At 41.6% G+C, this 24,070-nt stretch overlaps 2 protein-coding genes across 8 annotated transcripts in view; both read left to right on the forward strand.

Moving 5' to 3' along the window:
* PHF20L1 (PHD finger protein 20 like 1) overlaps positions 1-6,918 on the forward strand; it is a 58,230-nt gene extending 51,312 nt beyond the window's left edge. For all 7 annotated transcript variants that reach the window (XM_061995840.1, XM_061995841.1, XM_061995836.1 and 4 more), the window contains 2 exons: positions 263-425; positions 1,533-6,918. In XM_061995840.1, the coding sequence (XP_061851824.1) occupies positions 263-425; positions 1,533-1,675 (306 nt within the window). In that variant the 3' untranslated portion in view covers positions 1,676-6,918. The remainder of the gene's footprint in view (positions 1-262; positions 426-1,532) is intronic.
* Positions 6,919-12,347: 5,429 nt separating this feature from the next.
* TG (thyroglobulin) overlaps positions 12,348-24,070 on the forward strand; it is a 166,665-nt gene continuing 154,942 nt past the window's right edge. Inside the window, exons 1-7 of the mRNA XM_061995899.1 lie at positions 12,348-12,435; positions 14,322-14,430; positions 15,284-15,381; positions 16,025-16,228; positions 16,571-16,730; positions 21,294-21,400; positions 23,154-23,297. Of these exons, the coding sequence (XP_061851883.1) occupies positions 12,348-12,435; positions 14,322-14,430; positions 15,284-15,381; positions 16,025-16,228; positions 16,571-16,730; positions 21,294-21,400; positions 23,154-23,297 (910 nt within the window). The remainder of the gene's footprint in view (positions 12,436-14,321; positions 14,431-15,283; positions 15,382-16,024; positions 16,229-16,570; positions 16,731-21,293; positions 21,401-23,153; positions 23,298-24,070) is intronic.

Here is a 24,070-nt window from a genome sequence, read left to right on the forward strand (position 1 = left end):
GTTTTACCTCTTGCCTTGCTCACCTATTGCTGTACATGCTCATTTCTATGGAGTTTGTATTTTGTTTGGTTTAGTCTGTTGCTGGGTCAAGGCCCATGGCTTTTTAAGTATGCTTTTTGTCAAGTAGATAGAAGTATAATGCTAAACCAGCAAAGTTTATCGTGTGACTCGGGTGTTGAAATCAACACTGGTACTCAAACGAAAACAAAATGAAAAACCCTCTTAAATGGCAATTTTTCTTCTTTCTGTTGCTCCTATGAAGAATTCTGCTGAAGGAAACACTGTGTTTGTTTGTAATGAAAGAAAAGGCTCAGAAGAACAAGTGGACACACATCTTCAGTGGCAGCTAAATCTCCTTACCCATATAGAGAATGTACAGAATGAAGTCACCAGCAGAATGGACCTGATTGAAAAAGAAGTTGATGGTAACTGCATTGCCAGATACTTATTACAACAACTGTAACAGCAACTTTCATAGCCACTGTGTCGAAGGTGATCTGAGGAACTGAGGATGGATTTTTAAATGTTGTATACAAATTTGAGTACCCAGAATTACAAAGAGAGCTTGTGCCCTTGGTCCACCTCCTTCTGCAAATTTTGAGTGCCCAATAAAGTACCTTTAAACATTGAGGACCACTGAAAATTCAGCTCCAGATTGTGATATTAGGCAGACTTCAGAGAGCTTAGGGAACTTGTCTCATCTTTGTCTAGATAGGGGTGATTAAGTTGATGGATTTTTCTGTGCCTGAGTATTTTTAACTTGATTGTTCTAGTAATTGACAATGTCTAGGGAAAAAAAAAGTGCTCATTCTGCCTTCAACTTTGATTTGTTATAGCTTAGTAAGTAACTGGTTTCATGATTCAGACTTCAGGAGAAAACCTGAATGATATTGTAGTGTGGGAGTAAATATTACAGCACATTAAGTTTACTTACCAGTCAAAGAAATTAATGAGGAGAGTTTGTAATCTAGTCATAGGAGTCCTTTTATCTTTTGACAAAGTTGTCTTATTCCTATTGGAAGTTTTGCTTTCAATATTCTTGCTTGTAGTAAGCAATATTTCTAGGCTAACAAGGTTGAACTTCTGTGTCTCTGCAAGCATAGAAATTCCTTGAAAACATTTGTCAAAGATTGGAAAAGCATTCTGTAATCTGAATCTTGTAAACACGAGGTTGTTGGAGTGACAGGAGCAAGCCTTGCAGTTAAGGGTTGCGTTTCTTTTGCAGGACTCTTATAGCTAGGAGATTGAACTGAGGTTTCTTTTAAGCATGTAGATGGTAAATTGTTATCCAAGGGTAATTTGCTCCCAGATGCCTTTTTATAGTAAAGAATCAAATCAGAAGGTATGTTTGGGTTGTTTGAGTGAAACACTGAGTTAGTTGGTGTTTCCCTAATAAATTCTTCTGTTAAAATCACAGCCTCAGTATATTTTGCCTTCTTATAAAAGACAGAATAAGAAAGCAAAGCTTAATTTTGATGACAACTGTCTCTGGAAGATTTATTCTAATCAACTTCTTCCTTTTCTTCCTGTAGTTCTAGAAAGCTGGCTTGATTTCACTGGAGAACTGGAACCACCAGATCCTCTGGCAAGATTGCCTCAGCTCAAGCGACGCATCAAACAGCTCTTAATTGACATGGGAAAAGTACAGCAAATAGCAACGCTTTGCTCTGTATGACAAAAGGAAGAATAAAGAAATAAACATAGGCTCTTTACAGTAAATTTTCTTACTAGCCACAAGACTGACAGGAAGACGGCAAAAAGCTGAGCATTTATCTGGTTCTTTGCTGGTTACATTAATAGCCTGAAGCTTTAGAGAGAAGAGAGGAAATTTAGAGTAAGGAATCTGTTCTACCTAAAATCTGAATATTCAGTGTCCAAGCTTCAAAATGTGATGTGTTACATACTGAGGAATGTTGATATGGTTTTGACATAATAAACAAGAAAATCCCTGCTTACCAGAAAGCTGAGCAAACAAAAACTGTGCAAAGAGCGACGCTACTGGTGTGAAACCTTTGTGGCCAAAAAGTCTCTAAATTTGCAGGATTCAGCTGACTAAAAATTCCTGAGAACTGCTTTTTTAATGACTTCCTCTTATCATGCTAGTGAAAGATAGACGCAGGGAGAGCCGTATCCTCTCTACAAGGAAAGATTTTAGATGTTTTCCTTCTCATGAATGTTCAGGAAAACAAACATGCTAGCTTTGATTTTTTTTTTTTTTAAAGAAATGACTTATCATGATCTTATTAATAAAATATTTTTTTAAAAATAGAAATCCTTATTACAGCACCCTTAGGCTCCTTTAAAAGAGAAGTGGCAAATAGTGGTCAGATGTGCCAAATACCATTAAAACCACTGGGATGAGAATTAGATTCTGACTTACATGAAGGTTTTTTCCAAAGTCCTACTCGGTGCCAGCGATCCATCCAAAATTGTATCTGGTTTGTATTTTTTCTGTTGCAGTATTTGGGATTCAAGGTACAAGTTTTGCCCTGGGTAGCTCTGTTCTGGTATTGAACCCTCCGAAACTTTACCGTCCTCAGCTGGGATGAGGAATGAGAAGAGCAGCAGAACTGTGGCTGGGAAGATACTAAACCACTGGAATAAATATCACAAAATTCATCATTAAAGGTGTTTTTTTTTTTAAAGAAATCTTTCTGCTTCAGTGAATGAAATATCATGAAACCAAAGGCAACCTACTTGCTCTGTTAGCTCTTGCTGGATTTTGAGCCCAGGACTTTCCCTGTGCTCATCAGTTGCCGCTGTACCCAGTGCTACGTATGTATGTGTATGTATATGTGTATAGATGCACATGTACATATATACATACTGTATCCATTTCTATCTCCACGTCTCATTTTGTTACAATAGGCTATAAGAACTGGTGGTTAGTATGAAATGTTACCTTTTTACCAAGCAGTTTCTAAAATTGAAAATAATGTATGTACAGGTTTTGAAATTTGTAAAATATGACTGTTAAAAGGAGGCTATTTAACTGATGACATTAAGATACTTGAACATTTTATGCCTCACCTCTGTTTATCAGTTCTAGTTATCTGTATAAATGCGTTTTAGAACCGATAGACAGGAAACTTGAATTTACCTTTTGATAAGAGTACAAGCCACTGTACATTCAAAAATTATTTAAATTTGCAAACACACTGTTCTATATGTAAGGTACTGTATGTAAAACTGTTTATTAAAACTATTCTGCATACTCCACACTTTCCACTTTTCTTCCTGAAAATTCCTTTACATTTAAATGTAACAAAAATACCCCCTCAAAAAGGTGATTGTTATAATATACAGACCACCAAAAATCACACAGAAAAATCTTGGAATGCCTTTTGAGGATGCATCAAATTGAAAAATGTGCCAAAGAGGGATTATCTAGGAAAGACTTTGCAAACAATGCATTGAACTTTCATGATAAAATCATTATGGAGAAAGAAAGCGGCATGGCTGGTTCATTGCTAAAATAAACCTACCCTGATGTTCCCTGTCTGTCTATCATATCTGAAGTGAGTTATCACTCCTGATGTCCAACGCAAAATGTAAACCCCTTTTACAGAATGTGTGCTGTTTTAAAAAGTCTTGCCACGTCAAGCTTGTAGGAGACACTACAGAGCTGGATGGTAACGTGGAAGTTAATTCTGGAATCGGGATTGGCAACTTCATAGCGCAGAAAAAAACACAAGAGCTGAGGAGTTGACATGATTATAGCAGCTGTTAATACACAAAAAATACTCTGTATTATATAGTTGGATGCTTAAATAACTGCTTCAAACTATGAATAATTGAGTGACTGACTTGCTTTTGGATATGTGAGACTTTTTTTATATCTTATTCACTTGCTGCATATCCTTGAATGTGGTACTATGGGTACTGTATGAGAGAAGTGTAAATCCAGAGGAATTACTTTGAAACAAAGTGGAGTGTATTTACATAATTTATGCAGCACACACTATAGCAATATTATGCAATGTGTGTGTGCATGTGTGTGGTGTGAGATAATTGTGTTACCAAAGGTGGACTAGGAGGTTCCAGGTGAGAGGACAGAGCTTTTGTTTTTAGGACAGAGGTGGTGGAGTGATATCTTGAAAAGGAAATTGCAAGGTCAAAGTTGCTCTTACTGCTTTAACTCGTCTTCTGTTTGTATATGTAGTAGTGTCTAAACTTGTATCAGTATGTAATTTTATCCCTCAGGATCCTGCCTTATTCAGAATGGACTGTGCTTACAACAACAGATAATCTGTTCAGTATTTTTTATCTTCATTTCTTGCATAGTTGCCTATTACAAAACTTCCTGCAAGCATTCACGTCTTCTGAGAAACAGAGTCTCAGTGTCCTTAGGGACAGCGCTACGATAGGTTGTGTGTTGCTCGAATGCTTCACAGACTTGTCTGAGTCTGCTTTCTCAAATTGTAACGCTAGTCTGGAACATGTGAACGTTAGTGTTGGCCCCAGTTTCTCCAGTATTCAAAGGCTTGGGTTGCTTTAGAAGTTTTTTTTCTTTAGATACTTAGAAGTCAAGTGCCATGAAAATGCAAAGTGTCTTGCACAGAATGTAACCTGCAGTGGATTGCTTTGCTTGCGTGCCAGTCAAACCCCGTGTGATTGGTTCATACCAGCGTTTCTTCCAGTTGGCCTTATCAAGAGAATCCTTTTCCTGTAGGCACTGTTTCCCATCTGTCTTCCTGATTCCTCTGTAAATAAGCCAGGGATGTACACACAGTCTGTTTGTAGCATCGTGTATCGGGGTGTGAATTGCAGTCGCTTGTGCTGTGTGCTGAAGGAGACAGACCTTTTCAGAGGAAAAAAGTAGTACAAGGTGATGCAGGGACTGGGTTTGATATCTCTGCACAGAAAGGTCAAGTTTTAAAATTTGCAGCTTGCTTTCTTAAGTTCTTAATGGTAATAAAAGTTGTACAGAAGCCTCTTGTGATTTCACAGAGTTAAACTTGCGGAGCTTCTAAATGGCACAACTTTTTGTCTGAGGGTTGTTCTTATCCTGGAGGTGTCAGGGTGATTCATGGCAAAGCTTTCTTCCTGTGACCATACCATAGGCATTTATATCAGGAATTGTTTTCACTTGGGGTGATGGCAGTAGGATGTCAGTATTGCAGTCATAAATGAAATCAGATACCACATGGTGGGGCTGCCTATGTTTCAGTTTCAAAATGAAGGTCAGATGGCAGGAAGTAGGTTGGAGGATGCTTCCTGCCAAGCCTTTTCGTGTAGCTGTAGGTTGTAGTGCCCATATTTTGGATATTCTAGCCTTAAATGCACAGATTTTTGCCCAGCTATGGAGTAATTTACATTGGTAGAGGTCTGTTGGTTGGTGGGTTGCAATGTTCTGGTAGATAACACATGTTTGTTGGGTGGCAAAGCATTGAAACTTCTTCCATGGGTGCAGTTCTCCTGTATGGCTGACATCCACCCGTCTTTCACTTTTGTCTCTGAGCTTCTACATGTGTTCCTCACCTGTTTGTTCTGTAGCTTGCATCTGTTTCTCCTTTTTGTTCTGCAGCTTCCTGCACTCTGACTTCTGTCATGCCTGGAGGTTTTCACTCCTCTGTTCTTGTGCCCAGTTCTTCCTGGCTGCTGCGGGAAGCAGCCACAGGAAGAGATCTCTGCACATCTGCCCTCAGCCTCCAGTGTGTCCCATGATTTGGAATGTGTGTACCGTGATCAAAATCTTGGAATGTTTTGACTGCCTTCCTTTAGTAAGCATCATCTGATCTCGTGCAAGTGGTGATCAACCTCTACTCCCATCTGGCTTCTAACTTAACTAGACTTGAATGAATATGCCAGGAAAACCTCTCTGGCACTAGTTGGGCTCCAGCATTCCTTACCAGGTTGAAGGCTGGGATGCGAAGGACGTGCTCCAACTTCACACTAAAATTATTAAGCTATTTTACTGCTTGCAAACAGGAATATCTTTTCTTTTGTATTTGAAGAGAAACTGCAACTATTTTTCTCCACTGAAATCTTAAGGTACAAACTAGATCCTGAACTGAACTGGAGCTTGATTTTAAAAATCAACAACAAAAGCAGGGGATGAGAAGTGTTCTGCAGATGGGCTTCATGACAAGGAGTGTGCAGCTAGGCTACCTTGATAAACTGGCCCTGTTAGGAGTCAAATGAAGGTGCTGCAGTGTCAGGGGGTGCAGGCAATGATGCCACTTGTTTCCAAACGGGACCTGTCTGCCATGTTGGCTTAGAACACTGGAACCATAGATTTTCTTTCTTCTGCTTAGAAATGTTACAGTACATGCACCTTATTTCTGGAGTGCTTTTTGAGGCCAGAGGCTTAATCACTTTTGAAATGCCTTTTGCTATTCTCACATTTTATTGGCTATGTTTTCTTCTGTTGTACTGAGTCCATATGGTATAGGTGATCATTTTACAGAGGATGTTTGAAATACTTCAGCTTTTTTTTATTATTATACTATGTTATGTCTTGAGCACTGGGTGTGGGGGTCTGTCTTTAGCAATAAAGTATTATACACTATGTGTATATCTGTTTATATATGGAAAACAAATATGGAGCATGTAACGATGGTGAAAATACACTGCACAGAAAGCAGATTTTGCGTTTGGCAGCCATTCTGCACCAGCCTGAACAACCCAAATACAAAATTGGAGACTATGTGATAAAGAACTAGTGTGAAAAGTAATTCAGGAGTGAGTTTCCCTTTCCACGCACGCTGGGCCCGTGTGTAAGCGCAGACAGGCCCGCGTTGTTCTATGGATTGAGTAACAAGCTAGTTCAGTTGCTGTTTGCCTCAAACAACAGCCTTCCTTTCCTAAAACCTGGCCAGAGCTGCCTCCGTTCAGCTGTAGCCACATGTGTCAGTGTATTGTCACTAAACACTCAGGCAGCAGTGCACTATTAAACCTTCTGTGAGAGAAGCAAAATACCTTCTTCTGTTGTTTGTTTTTTATAATAGCAATAATGTTGACTGCGTTCTAATACTCACAATAAAGGTCTGTTGAGATTGTTTTGTGCCTGGGCTCCCATTCAGTGGACTTTTGTTTTGGTGAACTAGTGAGTGCTTGTATATGTTTAAAAGCATGAAGAAACCTTCAGTTGCGCTTTTAGCCTGGAGTCAGGAAGTTTATACACATTGGAAAGCTTTAGGGACTCTCCACTTCTATTGTAGCCTGTAGACAAACGATGCAGTCCGTAAATGATTTCCAGTAATGAATTACTCACTGGGTGGCAAAGTTATTACAAGATTTTTCTGTTCCTGAATTGCTTTGCCATTTAACAATTTCAGGGTTTGAGCTTTGCAATGCACTTGGTTCCTGTGAAACACCGCCTTTCCACGAGGTGTTCTCACCACGGCATCTCTTCTGTGGGCACACACCTCGTACTTTCCAAGGGCATTCCTAGTGTGGGGTTTTGGTACGATGTCACTGCAAAATAACTTCAGTTCACTTGTGGTGAATTCCTGTATTTTTAGTATTTCCTACAAGCTGTTGTTCAGGACACTATTCTGTTATGAAAAAAATAAGAGAATTCCCACCTTAGACATTGCTTGGGACAGGTTGCAAATAGGAAGCAGCAGGTGAATGAAATGAGACATTTGAAATGAGTGACGAACACAGTGACATTTTTCTGTCGTTCACAGCAGAAATGGGTGTCAAACATGCAAGAAATCTCAAAGTATTAATTCTGAAACATAGTTTTGCTGAAGGTACAGTCTCAAAGTCTTTCAAATTGAAGATAAAAGGCTGAATTCAGATCTTGGAGCAATACACTGAAACACTTTTCCTAATTAAGCGGACTTATTAAAGAAGAAGTTTCCTGAGACAGACCAAACATCTGACAGTCCAGTGTCTTATCTTCAGTAGAAATATGTCAGCATCTGTAGAAACATGCTGACTATAGAAGATCCCCGCAGATTGGTCTTCCCCTTAATTTACCTTTCAGTTCTGGTAAACTGAGGCTTCCTTTACCAAAATCTGTTATGAAGCCCATCGGTTTCATCAGATATTGAAAAATGTGTACTCAGTGAGTTGAATCTCTTTTTTTCATTCGTCTCCACAGCACTCAATTTGGACCTGGAGGTCCTGGTGGATAGCAGGATGACCATGACCTCATGGCCAAGAAGGTTAATGGCATCCTGGGGTGTATTAGAAGGACTGTGGGCAGTAGGTCAAGACCCTCCTGACCCTCTACTCTGCCCTCGTGAGACTACATCTGGAGTCTTGTGTCCAGTTCTGGGCCCCTCAGTTCAAGAAGGACAGGGAGCTTCTGGCCAGAGTTCAGGGCAGGGCTACAAAGATGATGGAGTGGAGCATCTCCCTTATGATGAAAGGCTGAGGGAGCTGGGGCTCTTCAGCTTGGAGAAGAATGAGGAGTGGCCTCATTAATGTTTACAAATATGTAAAGGGTGGGTGTCAGGAGGATGGAGCCAGGCTGTTCTCAGTGATGTCCAATGATAGGACAAGGGGCAATGGGTATAAACTGGAACACAGAGGGTCCAAAGAAACACAAGAAAGAATTTCTTCCCTTTGAGGATGAGGGAGGACTGGCAGGGGCTGCCCAGATGGGTTGTGGAATCTTCTTCTCTGGAGATACTCAAAACTCACCTGGACGAGTTCATGTGTGACCTACTCTAGGTGGTCTTGCTCTGGCAGGGGAGTCGTACTAGATGATCTTTCTAGGTCCCTTCCAACCCTTAAGATTCTGTGATTCCACAGCTTTGTCATGTGACAGAGGAGTTGTGTTTGTCCTTGAGCTTGCTTTCCATTGGCAGTACACTCTCCTTGTCAGTTCAGAGCAGGTAAAATATTGATGTATAAAAAGGATGAAAAATGGATTTGTCCTCCCAAGAGCAGGAGTTTGGCACCTGGTTGCAGGTCACAAAAGAGTCTGCATCCTGGATGCCCTGAGAGTAGAATAAATGTTTTTCATCATTACTATTAGGTAGAGGAAAACTGTATTATCTCCAAAGGCTAAGTAAGAAAATGAGCCACTTGTCCTAGAATTGGTTCATTTCTGCAGGGACAAAGGGAAATTAAAATATTCTTATGTGGATTTCTTCAGGTTTTTTTGTCACTTTGCAAGCTGGTAACTTATAATACAAAAAATAAAAGAGAAGTCCTCTGCTCACTGTTCTGATCTAGCCAGTTACTGGATCTATAGTTCTGATCTATAGCAGTTACTGGAACCTGCCCATCACTCTTTCAATCTGAAGAATGTGTCATGTATGAAGTGACTGAAACTTGTTTTATCTGATGGGACTGTGCTTTTCTTCCTGTGTCATCTTTTAATTTTGCATCACGTGAGGACTCCTTAAAACTTTATCAGAGATGACAGAGATAAGTAATTCACAGGGGCTTGTTATCTGTGCCAAAATCATGTAGAGAAGATTGAAACAAATGAAAAATGTGAAACATGGCTCTCCTCTGTAAGTGTAATAAGTTACTAACAAAGGGTGTTAGTCTATGTTTTTATGTAGTTTTCTTAAAATGTGTGTGAGGATTGTCCAATATTGGTGATTTATTTAACACAGAAAAGCAGTTTATTATTTAAAGATGAATGAACTAATACTTTGGCAATGTCTTCAGAAATTTTTGCTTCCACTTTGCTGCTTCATTCAGGAGACTCCCTGAAGTTTCTTTCTTAAACTCAGGTTGACTTCTCAGGCTCAAGTTTTATTTGTGTGAGAACAACTTTTCTGTGGGTATAGATGTTCATGTATTCATGTACAGAAATCACCTAGCTTTGGGCTTTTTGATATGTAAACGTTGCAGTTGCACAAGCTGTCTTTTCTGCTAAGAAAGTGTATGCAAAACTGGAACAATTAATAAATGATCTGCTTCTCTCTTGAGCTTTGTGATTTCAGTGTTTCATCACACTGACATTTTTCTTACCCCTCAAAAATGATAGTCTTGGTTGAATAGCATTTGATCAGTGTGTACAACAAACGTCTCATTTCCATCACTGGAGCAATGGTTTTGAAGACATGTTAGTTTTAAGGTTGTGTTGCCCACAGGGACCTCTTCTGCTTACTCCTATTCTACCTTTTGTTGGTGAGCTAATTTAAGATATTCTTCCATCTTTTCTCAGGTTCTAAAAATAGAGGTCAATTCAATTTGTCCCTCCACTGAAGATTATACAGTGAGGTTTTTAACCAGCCACAGATGAGTGCCTTTGTTTTTTTCTCTGATGAATGTGGATTGCACATCTTGCTCTCTAAACTTACTTTTTTTGTTTGTTTTGTTTTTAATCCATGGGCTATTGCATCCCATTGAACCTGCATGCACCGATATGCCCGTCTTGGTTTGACGCACATCTAGAAGTGGTTCAAGTGATGCTAGCTGCCAAAACTCACTTTCTCACTTTATTTTTATGAGGCTTAAGAGTTTGGCTGTTCTTCCTAACTTGCCTGTTTCAGAGGTTGATTTCTGGGTGTTTCTGAAGGAAATAAAAGTAATCTCGGGACTCATCACTGTGTAGTTATTGCAGATTTGTGCTTTGTTCTATGGGTAATAGCCCTTTGAGACTTCATTGGTTTCTGTTCTGCCTTTTATCAGCTATTAATATCCTTGGTAGCAAAGAAGAATAAAGGAGAAAAGTGAATAGCTTCCTTAATGAACTTGTTTCTCTCCCCATCTGCTGTGTAGGGAACCTGAATAACGCTTTTATACTAATTTTAGAACATCAGACTAAATCAGTATCACACACTCCCCCACAAGCACACGATCTGGATATGCATTTCAGTGGCTTGGAAACATCATTGTACCCGTACTCACTGACCCTGCTGCCCCTGTAGCCCCGTGATACCAGACTGGACTGTCTTTTGTTACTTTCCTGTATCTGCCCTGCTGCACTGGCTGAGGGTAAGATACAAACTTGAGACTCTTGAAGGGTGCTGGAATAGGAAATATATGTCATTTTCATCTTCCCTGCTTCAGCCACCCTTGTGCTAATGCTGTCTCTTCGCTATTTAGTCAGGTTCCTTTGCTCTGCACGTATGTTTCCCTGCAAGTGCTAATCCAGAAACTCATTTTCTTTCTATGCCTATTTAATCAGAGCTTTTAGAGGATTTTTCTTCTTTATGCCTCTGAATGTTGTCTTTTTTGTTCTGTCATCTGCAGTGGACTTGTTCCTTATCTTTTTCCAACCCAGTCTTTCTGTGGACTATTGACTTTCCTCAAGTCCAGAGCAGATTATATGAAAGTAAAATCTATAGTCCCACTCATTTTAAAAAGGCTGGTCATACTAAACCAAGCTTGTGCTGCTATTTGAGATCACATTTACCATACGTATCAAACACTGGATACTGCAATGGTCTACACCCCACACAGAACGATGCTTGGATCACTGTCAGCACAATCTTGGTCTGTAAGAATTAGTAGAGTTATTCCTAGACTATCTAGTATCCATGAATCACAAACAAGAGTGCTGCTGTTGCTTTTTCTTGGAATCAGCCTAAGTCCAACCTTGAATATGTACTCATTTTATTATTTAGCTAATTATTCTGAGACCACCTGTCCAAACACCATTGCACAAGTGAGTGGTAGTTCTCGTAATTTCTGGTGCAAGTAAATGCTAACTGACAATCATAGGAGTTGAACAAGTAAGAAGTGATACTCTGAAACCAAGGAAATAGTATTTCTGATATGTTTTAGGTCAAGGATTTGCATGTAATTGGTACCCAAATGCTTGACTTAACATCCTAAGAAGCTATGCTGCTTCCTGTCAGATGCATAGCTCCGTTAAAGTGCATGGTACAAATGGGAGTAAAAGCAAAAGATGGAATGCAAAGGGCCCCAACCCTCAATTCCCTTCATAATGAGTGGAGCTGCATCCATGCTGTTTGTCCCTTAATAAGGAACTGTGTTGTGAACTGTATTTACTGCTGGTGCTGCAGCACTTGGAGATCTGAGCCTTGCCCATCCCCTCACCAGGCCAGGCTCTCCAGAAGTACACTTGTTTGTGTTGCTGTTACAAAGCATGAGCTCCACTTGCACCACAGCACAGGTGAGAGCTGGAGCTGTGCCCAGGGTCATGTCAACATGCTCAATGTGCACGTTGGTGTAACGAAGCCCCCCCGTGCCACCCCTGGGCCTGCTGCCGCTTGGCCTCTTCTCTGAGGGCCGGACTCGGGAGTGCTCCCTGGAGCGGGGAGGAGAACCAGCTGAGGAGAGCCACGAGGGCAGTTCCAGCTGAACGGGCCTCTTGCCCTTTTCTCAGAAGCATCATATGCGTCACTCCCTAGTTTCATGGCCACTCTACCGGCATGTAAGTGAACCCACTCACGCCAGGGCTGCTATAAAAAGGCACGTGAAGGCTATGTGGAGTGTGCAGGGCTGCCTCACCAACAAGAGGGATGGAGCTCTCCCATCGCAAGGTGGGCTCCATCCCACGTAGCATCCTTCTTTGCTGCTTTATTAACGTAGCAGCAGCAAATATATTTGGTAAGTACACTTGTTCTTTTCCTTTGCCTTTGTGCAGTAGTGACTCTACTTTTGTCATCTTTGTGCTGCTCTCTGTGTCACTCTAATTTTGTATAAAATGGTGTTGAATCCTGCACACTGCAAACTCAGGATGCCCTGGTTGCACCAGGGGAGGTTTAGATTGGTTATTAGGAAGAACTTCTTCACTGAGAGGGATGTTACACACTAGCACAGGCTGCCCAGGGAGGTAGTGGTGTCCTCATCCCTAGAGATAGTTGAAAGCCATGTAGATGAGGAGCTGAGGCACATGGTTTAGTGGTGGGCTTGGCAGTGTGAGGTTAGTGGTTGGACTGAATGATCTTTGAGATCTTTTCCAACCAAAACATTTCTGTGATTCCATGGAACTGAGCTAGATATGTGCGCTGTGAAAACTGAGTTTAGGCTCCAGGTTAAATACTAAACTCTATGGATCTTTAAATGGCCAGGGTTATCCTAGTTAAGTACACCTGGATTTTAGTGGTAAAAGAGGTTTTCTGGAAAAATAGATTGGACTAAAGGAGGAGCTTGGGTGAGAAAAAAATGGTGCTGCAGGGTTTTGAAGGTCCTGAGATTGTATCTTCTATTTGTATATGCCATCGTCTAGTTTAGTCTTGAACCTTAAAATATGGGATAGCTGCAGTGCAGTCTCTGACTTTTTGGTCTGAGTTGGATAGTCCTGCACACAAGCAATTTGAATCACTGAATTAATCTCCTAACTCAGATGTCTTAGAAGACCCTCTCTAGCACTGTACACAGGGATCTCCACACATCTGAGCAACTGGCTTGGAGTCACATTTGGCATGAAAATGGTGAGGTGTGCCTACATGTGGGTGTCTGTAGATGAGCTAGCCTAATATCCCTTTACAGTCTCATGAAAAATTTCACATGAGATTAAAGAAACACAGTAAACCCCTAGAGAAACAGAAGTGAGAGATCTTAGGTGCACAGAAATCACCTGCGGTTAAAGGAGTTCTTGAGCTACAAATTACTGGAGGCTGAAAAGTATTCCAACTACTTATGATGTTTTTGCACCGCTGTGTGTGGTCACGCTCAGACCAAATACTGGATTAAGTGAACCTTTGATCTAAATTGATGTAGCTATGGTTTTGCTTGCTTAATATCTTTTTATTGAATTAGTCAATGTAATTAAGAGGATGAAATTAATCGGATTTTGAGGATGGGGAAAGTGTCAGATCAACTACTCTCTTCTGTAAATAAAGAACCTATTGAATTTCATCATTCTCAAACAGCCTCCAAATGTGGATTTGAAGACATTAAGAACTGAAGGGTTGACTGGTTTCTTGTTAAGGTGGCTTCAGTAGTTGACCACTTGCCCCTGTAAAAATTGAGAAGTGCTTATAATGTGAATTAACCCAATACTAACTGCTAGATGTAGATTCTCTTCATTTTTTTTCATGAGATTAAGAAGAAATACCTCTCCTTTTGGTGTAACAGTGAGTGACTTTGCTTCAATACTCAGAAACATTAATAGTGGTGTGTGTGGTTATGGCAAAGGGTTGTTTTGTGGTCATAGGCACGACTACTCTGAGTAAGAAAAGAACCCCAGGTGTCAGAAAATGACAGCCATACCAATACAGAGCTGAGACTAATTAAATACAGGTCTGGGAAGAGGGTTTGTGAGCATCTCTGCTGTGTGCTTATGCTGCAGCTGGCAGCCCAGCAAATTAGTTCAGATCCTCCCTGTGCTGTCCCATGCAGAAATGCACACAAAGAGCAATGGGGAAATAACTAAGGAGAACCCATAAACCCAGGAATGTTACCACACACAATTGGCACTAAGAAGGTTTTGATAAGAACAGGCTTGTGGTAAAACCACCTTTTTGTGTTTACCTGCTTCCTGCTTTCAGAGTATCAGACTGATTCCCAACCACTACGTCCATGCGAGCTTCAGAGGGAAAAGGCTTTTTCAGGGGCAGAAACCTATGTTCCTCAGTGCTCAGAAGATGGCCAGTTCAGGTAATTCATCCCTGCTATTAGTCTGCTGTTATACAATGTGACCTTTCATTACTAGTGAAAGCTTTAGCCTCTGCTTTGGAGAGCCTCTGTATCAGTGGACTGGCGAGTGAGGAGCGTGGGGGGCTTGAAGTGACTTCATTCCAGGTCCAACCTCTCCTGAATGAATTCCCTCTTGCTGGAAATAATCTATGATTTAAGAGGTCAATCTAAGATTAACAGGCTAATCTTGGCAGGACTATTTTCATGTTAAATACTTGATGTAGGTTATGTAATGCAACTGCTGCCTTTCTACTCATGCTTAAGGCTGCAGTGATCAGTGTGCAGTCTGACACAGCTAAGCTAAGCTGACTTGGAGAAGTTATTCCCACTGCTGGGATAGCTAGATTTCCTTCTAAAAGCAGTAAAGAACCTAAAAAGCATACAGGGAACAGTGATTTGAGAGCAGCATGGTGCTTGCAGATGCAAGAAATGAGTCAGTTAAAGCTGAAGGGGAGTACTATTATTGTTGTTGCCTAGAGTGGAGGACCTTGTCCATTCTAGATTTGACTTAAAAAACATCTCAAAATGTATGGTAAACCTCAAATACTAGGAATCAGGATTATGTCCAACCTTCTTGCTTCCTGAATGATTTAATTTCACTTACCTGCAATTCTTGAAGACTTCAAAGAGTTACTAGAATTAAAAGCTCCTTCCAGGCAAAGTTAATGCCACTAGAAACACAGCCCTTTAATTCCCTTTGTGATGTTAAAGTACTTGAACTATGTGCCTTAATTTTTGTTTTTGTTTATGTCCTATACTGACTGAGAACTCTGTCACTAACAGAATAAAATATCTCTCTTGTGATCTCCTTCAGGACAGTTCAGTGCAGTAGGAATGGTCTTTCCTGTTGGTGTGTGGATGAGAATGGTATTGAGGTACCTGGCAGCAAACAGAATGGATATCCCATCTCTTGTAAGCCATAAGTTTCTGGTTTTGTTCAAATCAAATAAAGAACCATGTAAATCTGCTGAAAACAATAATGTGTTATCCCCAGACTTTGATGAACTCCAGTTTGATGTGATTTTCTGGATCTTTCTAGTGGAAATTCTGGAGATTTTTTAAGGGTAATCATGGAAAGCTGTTACACCTGAATGTTCTGTATTCATGAAGGACACAATAATGTAAACCATGAATGAAGATCAAAGGTCCCAATAATGTAAATCATAGAATCATAGAATGGTAGGGGTTGGAAGGGACCTTTAGAGATCATCTAGTCCAACCCCCCTGCAGAAGCAGGGTCACCTACATCAGGCTGCATAGGAACATGTCCAGGCGGGTCTTGAAGACCTCCAAGGAAGGAGACTCATGAATCATGAATAAATCATGAATGATGATCAAGTTAGTGTATTGGTTTTTGAGTTGGAGGGCTTCAACCCCATCCGTGGTGGGTTTCTCTACACCAGTTTTCATGACCTCAAGTCCATGAATGTCCTCATGCTACCTGCGTGGCAGAATCAGAGCCTGCTGCTATGAGAACACTCAGATGTTGTTTTAACTAATGATTCAGTGCCCATCAAGTACCTTTCTCTAACAGTACCCCTCTCTACTACAACAGGCCTATCCTTTTGCCAGCTGCAAAAGCAGAGGATCTTGGTGAGTGGATACATCAACAGCAGTAGCATCTCCTACATCCCTCAGTGCCTGGATTCAGGGGCTTTTGATGCAGTGCAGTGTGACACAGAGCTGGGTCAGTGCTGGTGTGTAGATCTGGAAGGAATGGAGATTTATGGCACCAGGCAGAAAGGAAAGCCAACGTGGTGTAAGTAAGATTCAACAAAATGCTGGGGTTTGTAAGTTTGAAAAGTGTGGTGTGAATTAAATGTTGTAGATCAGGAGCTTGGACACTGCAGTATATACTTATTCTAACTACAGATGCTTAATTAAGGTGTTTAAGTCCCTGTTTTGTAGAATCATAGAATAAGTTGGAAGCGATGCATAAGCATCGAGTCCAACTCCCTGCTCCTCATAAAGAAAATACAAGGCACTTGGGTGTCTATGTTCAATGTAAGGAGACTAACCCCCTTCCATACCAAATGGGTGACTATTCAGCTGTTCCTGGGAAGTTAAAGCACTCATAATTATTACCTTTGATTCCCATCAGGCCCGGGGAACTGTGCTATCCGAGACCGCCGCATCCTGCACGGGTTTGGGGAGAAGAGCCCACCACAGTGCTCAGCAGATGGAGAGTTTCTGCCTGTCCAGTGCAAGTTTGTCAACACTACAGACATGATGTTTTTTGACCTCATTCACAGTTACAACAGGTAAGAGCACAGGCTTCAGAAACAGGAAAGCAATCCTGCACACTTCAAGTCCCTTTCTTACTGCTTTCTCTTTCCCCACATGAGGCCTTTCTTCTGCAGCTGCTCTTGATGATATTTTTTGTTAATGAATGGAGCAAGTAAAAAACCTTTTTCTTCTGAAGTAAATTTTCTCATTTAGAAAAGAAAGCAAAGATGATTCCACATGGGACATGAAAAACAAGTGGACAGACAGACAAGTGACACATAAGAGCAAGTTCTGCATGGCGCTGGGAAATTCTTATCCATTTAGGTAGTGCCAGTGTTGCTCTCATAGGTGAACTAGCAAGATATGAATGGGCATGCTGACAGATAACTAGATTTAAGTGGTTGGAGAGAACTGGGGAAGTCTTCAAAACATTGGATCAAACCCTTGTCCATGGGAGCAAGAAGCTCTTGTCCTGTGGAAGAGCTGGGAATATGTGCTCAGGTGGAGAAGTAAGCGATGCACAATGGAAACTGCAGGGAGAGGAGTTTGTTTTGGTGCAGATGTTCAGACTTTCCAGAAAGACCTTTAGTTTCTTGTGAAGGGCTGTTATCTTGACATCTCAGTCAACACAGTTTTCCAGAAGAGGGCAGTGCAGTAAATGTAATGTCTTATCCTCGCTTGGTTCAGTAGTAGCAAAGACATCTTATTGTAAATGTTAGTTTTGCTGTTTTGAGGATTTTCTTCTTTTAATTAAAGCAAAACTGAAAGAGAGGCCTAGATGCACAGTGCAGATTTGTCAGAGGTTTGGGAGAGGTTATTTTGGCAAGAGCAAAATAATTGGGCAGTTTTATTTGTTGGCCTGTTGAAGTGTGGAAATTCTAAGAGCTATTGCAAAGCATTGCTTTAACATTTTTTTTCTCCCATTGGGAGATTTGTCTGCAAAGACCTGCAAGATTGGGCTTTCCTTGTGTCCATGTCATGTAATTAATCACAGCAGGATCATTTCATTCCCAGCTGTCTACCTTTCTAATGATGGCATTGACTTAACCCATTACCATCATATCTGAATATCTCAGGTCATGAATATAATTATTTGTACACTGTTTCTGCCTGAAATGTCATTATCCTGCCCCATAAACAGGAGATGAGAATACAGAGTTGAAGGGATGAGGTCAACAGCAAAGGACTATAGCAGAGCAGGGATTTAAGCCCACTTTTATGTTCACGTGAAACCAGTGGAGCAACTTCCTTTGGTTTCATAGATCAATTTTTTGAAATCTAGACACTAACATAGACTAACTCCCTTTATTCTGGAATAAATCAATATGTTTAAAAGAAAAATGGATTCTTTCAGAAGCTTAGGGCTAAGACTTTCCCAAGAGGAAGACTTCTGGAAGGAAAGTTGAGCCTAAATTTCCTGCCTGACCCTGGCATCTTGGCCACTGTTACTTATTCTATACAGGCTGTGCCCATATTCCACTTGCCTGGGCAGCCCTGTAGCAGATTGATGGGAATGATCAAAAAAATCAAATGTTAAGGAAGATCTTTTTACTTTCTTCTTGTAATTTTCATCAGACTGAAAACTTTGTGTCAGTGTCTTTATCCCAGCTCACTGTAGGTTCTGCCCTACTATGTATTATTTTGTTGGCAGTGGAAAAGAAAGTGGTTTGGTTTTCTCCCTCTGATTCTGAACAGTCAATGAGAAAGGCAGCTATAACTTAAGCTGCACATAAAAGGGGTTACTTGGAAACCTGCTTTTGAAGATCAATAATGACTTCTGTCTCTCAGAAGCCAAGAATGGAGACTCACAGTTTGACGAACAGATCAACAACCTCACATTGGTCTATTTTCCCATGTTTTTGAGTGTGAGCATTCTTGCTGATGCACATGGATACACTAACATTTATCCACAACTTAAATGGAGTCATCTTTGCTTCAGCTGTTCTTTTGGGCTGGGTCTGACAAATGAGGTACTCTGTGTTGTAGCTATTCATCATGAGGGCTGTGATTAAAAGGAGACTGAGGAAACAAAAGAAGTGGTAGGAAGTGAGTTTTCCAATTAAGGTGAGAAAAGTTCTGTCCTCTTGTTTGTGTGGGCCTAATTTGTATCTGTTTGTACTTTATTTAGCTGTACTCTCAACTTGGAACAAAAATAACGAGAATGACAGGATAAGACTATACATTTGCCCTGTATAAAAGGAATATGGTGTGCATGTGACTTCTTAACACTGAGGATAAAAGAAGGCATCATGCAGAATTTTTTCATTGCATCCCATTTCACTCAGCTGGATGTTGAAATACTGAGGTGATAAGCTCCAAGGACATGAGCAGTGCAGAGATCTGCCTTTGACTAATGGAAGTGTTGCTCTCCTAAGACTAAAAGAGATTGTATTCCTGACTAGACAGTGGCTAATGCATGATAATTCAGGGAGCAGAAAGCTCGTGAAATACCCCAAGCTATTTATGTCCGTTGAAGACCACAGAAAGATTGTATTTAGGTGTCTATAACTTGTGTTGTTTTCATGCTGGCAGAAGTCCCTTTGTGCTCTGAAGTATGACATTTTGATTGCTTTTAGCACGGCAGTTTCAGCAGTGGAGCAGGATTTGAGTATTCTCAGGAGATTTTGAACCTCCTCAGTCTCCTCAATGGGATTTGGAGTCTCCTTCTCTGAAGGTTTTCAGAACCTGCCTGGACACCTTTTTATTTGACTTGATCTAGGTGACCCTGCTTTAGTAGGGGTTGGACTGAATCATCTGGGAACTGGGGCTGTTTAGTCTAGAGAAGAGGAGACTGAGGGGAGATCTTACTAACATTTGCAAATATCTAAATGATGGGTGTCAGGAAGTTGGGACATCCTTTTTATCTATAGTAGCTAGCAACAGGACAAGGGGTAATGGGATGAAGCTGGAACACAAAAAGCTCCACTTAAATATAAGAAAAAACTATTTCACTGTTGAGGTGAGGGAGCCCTGGCACAGGCTGCCCAGAGGGGTTGTGGAGTCTCCTTCCTTGGAGGTCTTCAAGACCTGTCTGGATGCATTACTGTGTGACCTGATCTAGGTGAATCTGCTTCTGCAGGGGGGTTGGACTAGATGATCTTTAGAGGTCCCTTCCAACCCCAAACTCTACCATTCTGTGATGAACCGAAGTAGAAGGTGTCTGTGGGCTTTAAATTTGAAGATGTAGGTGAGTGCCAGCGTCAAGTGATGTCAGGCAGAGTTGTGCAAGCTGAGATAGGAGTAGAGCTGGACAACCCTGGGACAACCCCGAGGTTACCAGCCTCTTCCTCTGCCAGAGGTTGCTGCTGCTTCATGCATTCCTCAGTTTGTGCTTTGATGTACTGAAGAAGCAGTGATATCTTCAGCTCTCCTGGCAAGAGGTACCAGAGCTCTTGGGCAGACTCATGAAGGTAGCAAAGGCTCCGGACTCCACTCTTCTCACCCTACCACTGGCTCTGAGCCAGATGAGCCTTTCACTGCATTTCTCAGGGGCACTGCAGACTGCAGGGCATGTGCTAGAGCAGCCCTGAGGCTGCAGGAGGGTGACACCAGGATTAGGGCTGATCATAGTCCCTCTTTCACAGAATCTCTGTGAACTGTGTCAATATGTTAACTTTTTTCCCAGTTGATCAGGGCCTAAATCACTGATCCTTCCTTGGTGAAAACTTAATTTGTGTAATTCTCTGAATGTCTTGAGCAGAGAATTTTACTTCCCTGTTGCTAGATTTTCCCAAATAAGCCACATACAGCTGGAACTGCAGACAATTCTTGTATTTCAGGGTAAGGTTATGTGACTGTAAAACAATAGGATTGTTTTGGAACTTGGCTCGTTGAATGCAGAAAATCTTATCTTATTTGCTTGGAGAAACCCTTGAGTGTCTCTCAGTTAAAACCACATTTATTATGTTTTTTTCCAACTCTGACCTATTAAGTTTCCTTCTTGAACCAGTGCTTTGCTGGAATCTGGCTGTTGTCACTCCCAGAATATTATACTGGAAAGCAGTGTCTCTTTGATCTCCAGAAGCAGGAGTTAATCTTACTTGTAATGTGCTGAAAATCTTTCCTCCTTAATCTGTTGAGCCATGCCCTCAAAATGAAAAAGAAAGATTAGCAAGAGTTTTATCAGCTTTTGTGCTTAATTCAGTGCAGAAAGCCTACACAGCACATAGGGAACGGGGAGTAACCTGTTTGTTTAAGCACTCTGCCATCCTGTGCAGACCTGTGGAAGGAGCTAATGAATAGGTGTTGCAATAACATTAAGCTAGTGTCTGTCTATTTTACACTCTCTGACAAGTTTTCAAAGATGAGGATAGAATAGAAAGTGTTAGATGCTGAGTACCTGCTTAGAAAGAGTCAGAAATACCTCTGAAGGGAGATTGTTATGTGTTTGGTTTTTAACAAATGCTGTTTAGGAGATTTGTTATCCTGCTGAAACACTGATCTGGATCATGTCAGAGCTTGGTTACCTCAAGGAAACTGAAGAGGTTTGTAATGGCTTTGTGCCCTGCAGCCATCCTTGCTATACAAATCTGGGAGGGGAACAGAGATGATGCTTCATTCCTCATAAGTTCTTCACAGGTGACTGCTTTTCCTTCCAGGCTCCCAAAGGTTTTCCAAACATTCAGCTCCTTGCGGGAGGCATTCCCGGAGGTCTCTGGGTACTGTTACTGTGCAGACAGCCTGGGGAGAGAGTTAGAAGACACTGGTAAGTACCCTCTAGCATCTGACCCTTGACTTGAGTGGCTTTGAATTCCCAAGGGATAGGACAGAGAACAAGTATCAGTATTCGGGTTCTTTTGGGACTTCAATTTCATTCTTACAAGGAGTGAGACCGCTGTACCAATGTTGTGTCCATGAGAAAGACTAGAGCTCAGTAATGAAATCCCACCCTTAGAAGCCTCACTTCAGTCATTATGAGTGGAGTTGCTAGCTGCAGCCTCATGCTGTCCTTTTTTGGGATGGTGGTATATGAAGAAGCTCTTCTTGTTGTCCTTGACCTCCCTTTCAAGGTACAACTCCAACAAGGCTTTAGCTTTCCTAGTTGCCTCCCTACATCCTCTGACAACAGCCTTATATTTATCCCAAGTGGCCATCCCCTCCTTCCATGATCTATAGACTCTCTTCTTCCACTTGAGTTTGCCCAACAGTTCTTTATTTAACCATGTGAGTTTCCTGACTCCCTTTCTTGATTTCTTACCTGCTGAGATACTCTGATCCTGAGCTTGCAAAAAGTGATGGTCCTTCTTTTTCTCTCATCACCTCAAGATAGCTTTTAGGCATGGTAATAGTTGATGGGAAACTTCAGAAGAAAGCCGTATTCCAAAAAGGAGGAATGAGGAGGTTGAGGATTTGATTGGCAAATGAGAAGTTCAGCATTGTATTCCCACAAGAGTGAAGTGTATGTGACCTGATCTAGGTTGACCTGCTTCTGCAGGGGAGTTGGACTAGATGATCTCTAAAGGTCCCTTCCAACCCTACCATTCTGTGATTCTATGTTCTATGGGGTTTTTTTTTGCGTGCAATCAAAATGATTGAAATCTTTTTTTGTTAACATGTTTCCAAAATCCCATCCATTACTCTACTGCAGAGTGAACCTAAGAAAACCACAGTACATTTCTGGCCACGGGCTTCCTCCTACTTGTTTTGGTAGATGTCAAGCCATAAAGCTAGCGACTGGGCCCTCAGCATTGGCCAAGAAGGCCAATGGTATTCTGGGATACATCAAGAAGAGTGTGGCCAGCAGGTTGAGGGAGGTTCTGCTCCCCCTCTACTCTGCCCTGGTGAGGCCTCATCTGGAGTCCTGTGTCCAGTTCTGGGCTCCTCAGCTCAAGAGGGACAGGGAAGTGCTGGAGAGAGTCCAGTGCAGGGCCACCAAGATGATCAGGAGACTGGAACATCTTTCATATGAGGAAAGGCTGCAGGAACTGGGGCTGTTTAGTCTGGAGAAGAGGAGATTGAGGGGAGATCTTATTAATATTTACAAATATCTAAATGGTTGGTATCAGAAAATTGGGGCATTCCTTTTTCTATGATATCTAACAACAGGACAAGGGGTAATGGGTTGAAGCTGGAACAGAAAAAGTTCCATTTAAACATAAGAAACTATTTCTCTGTTGAGGTGAGGGAGCCCTGGCACAGGCTGCCCAGGGAGGGTGTGGAGTCTCTTTCCTTGAAGGTCTTCAAGACCCATCTAGACACGTTCCAGTGTGACCTGATCTAGGTGGACCTGCTTCTGCAGGGCAGTTGGACTAGATGATCTCTAAAGTTCCCTTCCAACCCTACCATTCTGTGATTATGTGGTTTGTTGCATTAGAGTTATGCACCATAAGTTCACATTTGGCCAGTTTAGAGGACTGGTTTTATTTTTCCTGATAGGCTTTCGGTACTACTACTCTGATGTAAAGCATTCAAGTAGTGTCTTAAGACTAGGCTCTGTGCTAACAATCTCTCTTTCCCAGGACTGGAGCTGCTGCTAGATGAAGTTTACGACACAGTGTTCTCTGCAGGGGAGCCAGCCCGCACGTTCACAGAGAGCAGCATGTACCGGATCCTGCAGAGGCGGTTCCTGGGTGTTCAACTGGCTGTCTCTGGCAGGTTCAGGTGTAAGTAGCATCCAGGTCATGGTGCCTTGTAAACAAGTAACAATTTTGGAGCTTACACAGGATAGCTGCCATTGGGGACGGTTGCTCTAGGCATCTCTTGCACTGAAAGCGTGGGATATTATAGTTTGAGTGCAAGAATCAAGGTCCTTGAATTGCAGCTGGCTTTTAGTCCCTGGACCAGGAGGTTATCAGATTACCTGGATGTGTTTACCAGCATTTTGTACCTGCCCTCTGAGCAATGCTTTCCCACAAACTCAAAGTTCTCATTAGTTGAAACCCTCTGAACAATCCGTATCTCTTGCTCTGAGATTATGGAAATGAATCTAATGCTTTATTAAATAAAAGCCTGAGAAAATGCTCTCTGATTTATGTTTGTACACTCAGAAATAGGAAGGACCTTACATTGACCACAACACACTGGATTCCCAGGAGGCTACACAAGAGTTTGTGGTACCTTAGCCAGCAAGGCTGAACTTCTGGATCTGCCCTTGGGTCCATTTCCTCCCCAGTCAAGGCAGGCAAATTGGGACAGAGTTTCCCAGCATATGGGCAGTGACCTCTGTGGGACAGGAGGTCAGATACTTCCTTCTCTCTCCTACACCGGAGCTCAAGACAATTGCCTTGGCTGGGGAGAGTGAAAGTTCATCCTCCCATCCAAATTCCTCTGGTGTTGCTGTCTGATCCTCACTAAGTAGCTGCATCATCAGAGATATTAAGCAGATACTGATGTAAGACTTCTAGCCCCAGTCAGAACATCTTTCTATTTCTGGGAC

The sequence above is a fragment of the Colius striatus genome, chromosome 4, assembly GCF_028858725.1.
Source record: "Colius striatus isolate bColStr4 chromosome 4, bColStr4.1.hap1, whole genome shotgun sequence".
NCBI lineage: Eukaryota > Metazoa > Chordata > Aves > Coliiformes > Coliidae > Colius > Colius striatus.